Source organism: Condylostylus longicornis, unplaced genomic scaffold (genome assembly GCF_029603195.1).
Source record: "Condylostylus longicornis isolate FDR11 unplaced genomic scaffold, ASM2960319v2 ptg000028l, whole genome shotgun sequence".
Lineage (NCBI taxonomy): Eukaryota > Metazoa > Arthropoda > Insecta > Diptera > Dolichopodidae > Condylostylus > Condylostylus longicornis.
This window is the reverse complement of record NW_026577997.1, coordinates 15669-24704: the sequence shown is the minus strand read 5'-3', so window position 1 is coordinate 24704 and position 9036 is coordinate 15669. Positions and strand designations below refer to the sequence as shown.

At 27.0% G+C, this 9036-nt stretch overlaps 1 protein-coding gene and 1 pseudogene across 2 annotated transcripts; one reads left to right on the top strand and one right to left on the bottom strand.

Annotated features, from left to right (window-relative positions):
• Window positions 1-3315: 3315 nt before the first annotated feature.
• Window positions 3316-5417, bottom strand: LOC129607702 (myosin-2 essential light chain-like). Of its 2 annotated transcripts, XM_055518864.1 has the most exons (3): window positions 5254-5417; window positions 5168-5195; window positions 3316-3885 (listed from the first exon to the last, which is right to left on the bottom strand). In XM_055518864.1, exons 1-3 carry the CDS (start codon window positions 5254-5256, stop codon window positions 3473-3475), a joined length of 444 nt encoding a protein of 147 aa, XP_055374839.1. In that variant the 5' UTR covers window positions 5257-5417; the 3' UTR covers window positions 3316-3472. The 2 variants fall into 2 exon arrangements, with proteins under 2 accessions (XP_055374839.1, XP_055374838.1); XM_055518863.1 differs by lacking the exons at window positions 5168-5195; window positions 5254-5417 and adding an exon at window positions 4064-4241.
• A 539-nt stretch (window positions 5418-5956) lies between these two features.
• Window positions 5957-7532, top strand: LOC129607767 (polycomb group RING finger protein 3-like; annotated as a pseudogene).
• The last annotated feature ends 1504 nt before the right edge of the window (window positions 7533-9036 follow it).

The following is a 9036-nucleotide window of genomic DNA, read 5'->3' as shown; positions in this document are numbered from 1 at the left end:
TAAATCACAGATAGGCTTTCAATCAATTAAAAAATATAAAAGTATGATTCAAAATATGATTTTTAGAAAGAAAATATACAAGCTCCAAGTTAAGTAAAAAAGTACAATTCTGGGTCTTGTTTTAGTACAATTAATTCTAACTCAATATTAAGTCTTAAACAGAAGTTGGGTAGATACGATTCAAAAGAGGTGTCCTGAGTTTTTCTAAAAGACGTAATTCAAAGAAAAGGTTTGCAAAGTGTAACCCTATATCCCCATTCAAAAATTTCTATTACATATAACATAAATTTATATTACATATGATTACACTTTTGGTACATATTTTCACATAAAAGTATTAAGGCCTGGACCATAAATTCCTATATGGTACATATATAAAGAAGTCTGAGCCTGGACCTTTCTTTTCTTGTGAATGATGTTCTAAAACTGTTAATGTATTTATAGCAACATGAAATTTCTTTCATCTTTTATCGTCTTTTTTTTATTTTTGAAAAAAAAATTGTTTTTTTCTATTTTCATTTCTAATTTTCTATGAAAAAAATTTACTAAAACCTAAGAATTTTTATATTAAAATGAAGTTTAGAGATTTCTGAGCAACATTTCAATTCGAAATTTGAACTATAATTTGGACTAAATATACTTTCAAATTTTCAAAAGTAAAAGTGCAATTTTAAAGGCAAACCGCAGATGTCTTTAATATTGAAACAGGAGTACGACAAGGAGACGCATTGTCTGCATTAATTTTTAATCTACCTCTACCACATGCTTTAGTAAAAATGAATACTGGCGGCAATATTTTTGTAAAAACATCGCTAATATTAGCATATGCAGATGATATAGTTATAATTGCAAGAGGCGTCAGAGCAATGTGCAAAGCTTTTATAGCTATTGAAAAAAAAACATCAAAAGTTGGTCTTAAAATTAATGAGTCCAAAACGAAGTATTTGGAAATGTCTAGAACCCCAAAGCAACAGCTGCAAAACATAACCATCGGCGAATACAAATTCGAAAATGTTACAAGTTTTAACTACCTAGGAACTATAATTTGTAATGATAATAATATGCATAATGCGATAGTATTCTAAAACAATTGCATTCAAACATAACGTATAGCAGTGAAACATGGACAATGACGAATAGTGATATGCAGAGCCTTCGCATATTTGAAAGAAAAATTTTTAAAGACAGAAAGTTAGAAAGTGGTAAATGCGAATGCCGAAGTAATGACGAGTTAGAGCAGCTAATTGAGGGTGAGGACATCGTTAGATTCATAAAGTCGCAGAGACTGCAATTGGCAGGACATGTGGTGCGAATGAGCAGTAATAGAGCGAAATACAAAATATTTGACAGTCAACCGTACCTCAATCGAGCAAGAGGAAGACGAAGCACAAGATGGCTTAACAACATAGAAAATGATGTTCAAACGCTGAGCATAGACAATTGGAAAACAGCAGCACAAGATAGAACGACCTGGAGGCAAATCGTGCGGAAGGCCAAAGCCTACCCCAGGTGGTAACGCCAAATTATGATGATGATGATAATATTTTCGAATTTGAACAGCCATGTCAAGCAACGTATCTGAGAGAATTTCGAGTAAAAACTGATAATATACTGAATAAAAGAAAAATTTTGTTGCTATATTTTTCAATCTAGAATAAACGACATAAAATAAAGTTAATAAAAATTTTATTAGATTTTAAGTTAGAATTTAAATTTGTAATCATTAGATTTTAAGTTTAAACTATTACTTTAATTATTACAAGCATTGTAAAAATGTGTCGTTCCAAACTGTCACCTATAATGAAACAAACATAAAAATTTTTTATAAAGATACTTGCCTAAGCTCTAAAAGGTCCGGTAGTTTAGGTGAATCTGTGAATTAAACTTACTAACAATGTGAAAATATTTCCTGATAAAACTAAAATCACACACATAAATACCCGAAAAGAATTATATGGACTTTTAATATAAAAAGACTACACATATGCAATGTTTTTTTTTGAATTATGAAGCATATTAATTTAATTATATTATATACACGTGAAAAATATACAGATATATGTATATATGATTATATGAGAAGTATGCATTTTGGGTGACACATCACACAAAATTAGCAAAATTGTTAATATCAAATGTAAATTTTTTCCAATTTGAAAAAATACACCAAAATCAAACTAATGTTTTGAAAAAAAAATTTGCACTACTTTTTTTCTTGCATTTTAGCATTTATTGAAATTTTGAAGAAATAAACTGAAATCCACGTTCCAAACCATAAATTGTTAATAGCGTCATATAGTCCAAGTTGTAAAGTTTTCGTTTTGTAAATGGCTTAAAAATATTCTTAACGCAAATAGATTTTTTTTGTTTGCATTTATTTTGCATTACCTCCAATTTGTTATTTTAAAAAAAAATGTGGTTTTGTTATTTTTTCAAAAAGGAAATGGGATTTTATATTTTTGGTTCAAAATTATGATCCAAAATGCAAATTGTAAGAACACCATTATTTTTGCAAGACAGCAAGATTGTTTTATGAGCTTTGGTTTTAAATGCTTTATTTGCCCAATTTCTGCAATTACGTTTGAAAAGAGGATGTAACGGTATTGCTGTCAAACGTGACTCACATACATGCATATGTGTATATGTGTTTAAAATAAGTGAGTTTGGAATATGTACCTGTACACTTGTGTTTTATATTTAAAAATTCAGTTTTGTTTTGATTCCTCTTAATTTCGTTCCATCATTTTCGCTATATTCATTCGGTTGCAATAATCTATCTTTTCCTTTCATTTGGAAATCTTATTACCATCTACTTTTTGGCATTTATTGAAATGTGTTGGAAATTGGGAAGGTTCAGTAGAAAGAAACTTACGCTTTTCTTCAAAATTGAACACATATTTTAGTTTTTCACATACTTCCATCAAAAATACCTATCTTTTGATCTATTAAAAACTTTTGGTGAAGAGGATAATGAAGATATGAAAGTTGAAGTAAACGATTAACTAATAAATTTTTATTTATTAGTGATATGAACATCAATGATAATTTTGAGTGGAATTTTTAAGCACTAACATTTATCTAATAAATATAAAAAATACTTTAGGATAATGGCTATATTAATTGTACTTCCTATATTCCGCTCTAATAATTGTGCTCCCTTATTTCATTGTAAAAATACCTTAAAACTGAAATAAGTTTGCTAATAAAAGTAGTAAGCAACATGATTCAGACAAATATGTAAATAGTTTTTCAAGATTACTTTATATTATTTTATATAACTCATTCAATGTTGTAAATTAAAATTAAAAAGAACAATTGAAACAATTACAAATGTTTATTGGAAAAATTAATATTATACATTAAACGAATAATAATATACAATGGAAGATTATTTTTTGCTTATTAAATATTGTTTATAAAACATGCTTAAATATGAAAGTTTTATTTGTTTTTTATTGTGCGTGAAATAGTTTCATCCATTCATTACCATACGAACAAATTCCTCATAATTAACATTTCCTTGAGAGTCCTCTTGATTAACGAGTAATTGTTCAACTTCCTCATCAGTTAATTTCTCTCCTAAAGTGGTTAGTAAATGCCTTAATTCTGCCGATGAAATAAATCCACTGGCATCTTTATCAAAATGTCTTAATCCTTCAATGAAATCGTCAGCTGTATCGCCTGAACGTGCTTTAGATATGGCTTGATAAATTGGTAAAAATACTTCAAAAAGTATTCTTTCATCTGCTTTTAGCTGATGAGTGCATTTTTTGACATCTGCTTCAGTAGGGTTTTGACCTAAAGCCCGAAGACATTCACCAACTTGACATAGTGGAATTTTGCCATCCCCACGGTTGTCGAAAAGGTTGAAGGCTTCCTGAAACTCTGCAATTAAAGAATATAAAAATGAAGTTAATAAACATTACTTAAATAAGTTGAATTATCAACATTTAAGTGTTGTAGTTGTACTGATTGCTCTTATAAAATTTAGTAAATATAAGCAGGTGCTAAAAGGGATGAATTCCATATATGTATGTTGCAGTTTCAATTTTGTGGGACCTACCTTCAACCGACGAAAATATGTTTTTGCATGAGAGATCAAATGCATACATTTTGGTTTTTATTGTTTTTTTTTTCTTCAAACTTTGAGTGCTTTACCTACAAGCTTTAAGAAATTTAAAATCAAAAAAATGTGTCCACGCAAACCCAACCAAAGTTTATATACAACTGAATTAAAAAAGCAAAGTATTAATAAATAATTTGAAGTTTTTCTTATTAATGATGCACCTCTAGCTATGACTAAATAAAACTGCAAAAGCACTAATCATAAAAACATTCATATATGTACATACTTTAAAATAAAGAGCTTTACCAATACAAACATGTAATAAAAATATGTTTTTGTGCACACTTTTAAAATAATCATATTTTACTAGAAATGGTAATAAAATTGCCGTTCCAATTACTATTTGTGGGAATTTTTACCTCCAAAAAAAAACGTAAAGCTTTTTAATTGAAATTTTAATAGAGAATATTTTTCATAAACCAAATGTCTTAAAATGGAAAACAACTAATGACCTTTTTAACAAGCTAATTTAATTTTAAATTTTTTTGATTCGTGTAAAGGCGCAGAATTAAACAATTTTATTTGATAGATCGTTCAAAATATGTGATCGAATAGTTCAAAATATGTTGGATTAAGTAGTTGGTTACCTCCCTGAAATAATGTTGCGTTAAGTAGTAGTTCCATTATTCTTTTTTAAATAGCGGATCAAATTTAACCACTGCATGAAATTGGTAGCTACCGATCCATAAAAATTGATAACTTAACTTTACTGTGCTTAACATCAATATAAATTTTTCTACATAATCTAAATATTTATTTATACTATTTCCACCAAATTTTTTTTAACTGATATAGACTGATAAATTGAATTCTGCGTTTAAGTCCTTTTTTTTTTGAGGATCAAAATAATTTAAATAGAAATTACATGGTACGAAAGTGTGTGAAATCGAGATGTATAATAGATATGGAAAATCGTGATATTTATTTTCTTAAATACAAATTGACGAAGCAGAAAAATTTTATGTCACAGTGTGGCAATCACTTTCATATGTATGAACATACATGTGTAGTTTTAATTTAATATACATATTCATTACTCACCAGCTATTTGGTCTTCAGTATAATTCCCCTGTAAAACAAATTTTTCCATGAATATAAGTTAATTATAAAAATTATGTCAATGTTACCATTTGAAAATGCAAAATTTTATGTCTTATATTTTAATACAAAGTAATACAATATTATTTTCGCTTTTTTTTAAGAACAGCTTACAATTTACTTTTTTAAAATGTATTACTTAATTTTGTTCTTTGGATTTCATATTGACGTTTTGTTATAGGTTGACAAAATAATTTTCAAGAAAATAAATTCATTGCTGCCAACTTGATTATTTTAAAAGTCATAAATTTTGAAAGACTATTTTAAGTTCGATGGAATATTTCTATATCTTTTTACAGTGCTGCCGCCACAGAAAATAAGAGACACTACATTATTTCTGAAAGTTCTCTATAGGCATATAAATTTTAAAAGAGAAAATTGCAAGAATCTAAGAAACTCATGATCATTACCCACAAAAACACAATTCAGCATATGAAAATCCAATGAGCTGAATGATATTTTTAAGGAAAGAGATCGTGAACCTGAAACATTAGACAAAAAAGTGACTTTGAAAATTAGTATAGCATTAATTGTCATTTACTTTTTCGAAGTGCCAAATTATTGGTTATAGTGACGTATTAGTTTGGAAACCCTTTTTTTAATATAAATACTTGACAACAAATAGCGCTGAGCGTTGAACGTCATATTGGAAAAAAACTTATTGGATTATAGAATGAAAGTTTACTGGGTTTACTTACGTTGACTATAATCTTGTTTGAATTCGGTGCGCGCTTTTCTTTTTTGAATCAGATTCAGACTTAGATTAGATATGTAAATCAAGATAATTTTGAAAATTGTATTTCTAATTCGTATAACGAAATAGATTAAATATATATAGACAAAATAAGCACCAGTATGCACTAACAACTAAAAAGTATTTTGATATATTTTTGCTCCAGTGTAGAGGTCTTCAAATTTTTTATATGATTTAATTTATTCAACATGCTTTTTTATATTTTACACATGTTTAAGAAGGTACATAATAAGAGAGACATTTATCATGATTGTGAACAGGTAAATTAAGTCCGTAAATATTCTAGATTATAAATTTCACCAGAATTATAAAACGTAAAACAAATATATGTGGTTCCACTTAATTTAAGACAGAAAAATTTGGAAAACCTGCCAAATTGGTTCGTCTTTATAACCATTTAGAAGAAAACAGAAAGAAAAATTTAAGCTGAGCAAGGGCGCTTAACAAATTGTTCAAGAAGAAGAGGGAAATCATATATGAAATATTAATATGGAAAGAAGAATAAGATTACGTACTTTAAACACTCATATAACTTGCAAAATATGTGGAGGCTACTTCATTGATGCAACCACAGTCACTGAATGTTTACATACATGTAAGTCTCGAGAGTATTTAATTTTATATATCGGGAATTTGAATTGAATATTTTTCAAAACAAAGTTTTTATTGAAAAAATTAAACACACAACATAATTTTAGTTTGCAAAAGTTGTTTAGTAAAACACTTGGAAGAAAAGAAAACTTGTCCGACATGCGAGAATGTTATTCATCAGTCACATCCATTGCAATATATAAGTTTTTGTATTAAGTATATAAACTAGTACCGAATCTGCAAGAAAGTGCGTTGATATATTTTGCATTTTAATATGAACTTTTTGAAAAGAAATATTTCTTTTTAGATGAAATGAAGAGGGAAAGAGATTTTTATAGAAGTCGTAATATAGCTTGTCCAAAAGATTTACTACAGAATCATGAAGATGATGATGACAAGGTTAATGAAGCACATGCTGAATCCGGCTATCATAGTTTAGATGAGCTAGTTAATGTTTGTTTAGAGTGTAGTAGTAACAATTTAAAAAATTTGCAATGAAGGTTTTCTAGGTGTAGTTCTCAATCAACTATCACTCATTTAAAGAAATTTTTAGCAAAAAAAAGTTTTAAATGGAATAGAAAAATATAGAGAGGTATAAATCTTTTTCAATATCAAAATAGGCATAACAAATCTCAATGACCAATGATTTGAGACCTTGAAAACGTGAAAGTATGTGAATTAAAATTAGCACTTTGTGCAGAAAATCGCGAATATATATATGTACGCATTTAAATTTATTGTCAAGTTTTATTTTAGTTAAAATAAATTTAAGGGCTCTTTGAAAATTAATATAATTGAGAATTGACATATTCTGTTTTGCCTAATATTTTGAAATATTTGTGAAATTTCAAATAATTATTTATTTTTTAGATTGATATTTTATGCAATGAAGAACTTTTGGGTAAAAATCATACATTAAAATTTGTATATGTTACCCGACGGCGTTTTTTAAATTGTTTTTAAAAATAAATATAGTGATCAATATAATGTATAACTCAGAATATTAAGGCAAAATAATATAAGTTTAAGATATATTCATGTATATTAATGAATTTAATGTACAAAGTGGTCCGTAACTGGTGTTAAAGCATTCGTGGGGTGATTCCTCAGATACTCGTGTTTTAATCAATTATTTTTGTACCAATAGTAGCATTTTAAATTAAGTTTTTTAATAATCACTTGAAAATAAAAAAAATTACATTAATTTCGTTTAGTTTTACAATTTATATTTTATAATATTAAACATAAAGCTTAAAAAAACAAAATTTTTATTTGCAAATAATAATGTTTTCATTTTGAAAAATAAAAATGCAAATTTTTTGAATGATGAAACGGGTTAGTACGTTTCCAATTTTTATATCTTTCAAAATGTGAGTAATTTAAGGAAGATTTTTTTCGTGCTTTCGTTCTAATTTTGGAATTTTAATTTTTTATATTATTTTGCCAATTTTTTCGAAAACTTTACTTGTTTTTTTTTAGTATAATTATTATAAAACCAATCCATATGTATTTTATTTGAATCTAACAGACTATGTTTGTGCTTGGATTCTATGATTCTTACAATTTATTATACTTTGCTTTTTTATTGACAGCTACATAAACATAAATTACTTTGTGTGCATTTATTTTGTGGTCGTTTATACCTCACTAAAAAATATGGGAAAATATTAATAAAAAGTTAGAATACGTACACATACATAAGTGTGAATGTAATAAAGGCATTAAAATTGTAAAACTTACATATTTTAAAAGCTTTTTAAGTATGAAATCCCTTTTGTTTTTTAAAATGGATATTTTGCAAATAAAATACATATGTACGTGTCTAATTTATAGCTTAAATTTGTTGGTCATTTAGTGAATATGTAGATAAACACATACATATACACTAAACGATCAGTAAAATAAAATTTGAAGAAAAAAAATCAATATGAAATGTGTTTAACACATACATTTGGTTTGACACGAAACCGCGCAAATATAAACATGTTGCAAATAAAATTATTAGAACATGTTTATAATTTGTTGACAGAAGATTTAGTATGTCAAAATTTTTTTTATTTTAGTGTTCAGTTTGGACACATATTGTAAAGTAAAAATCGGAGTTTTAGCAAAAAACTTCCGAAATCGTCCAATTATATATGAAAACGTTAAAAAATATCGCCCAAATTATTAAGCTAATTAAACTCAAAACACTAATTTTATAGTTGGTATTCATTATGACATAAATTCTCCGGTCTGAATATAAATACTTGACAACAGATAGCGCTGAACGTCATACTGGAAAAAAACTTATTGGATTATAGTATGAAAGTTTACTGGGTTTACTTACGTTGAAAGTTTACTGGGAACTTTTTGAAAAGAAATATTTCTTTTTAGATGAAATGAAGAGGGAAAGAGATTTTTATAGAAGTCGTAATATAGCTTGTCCAAAAGATTTACTACAGAATCATGAAGATGATGATGACAA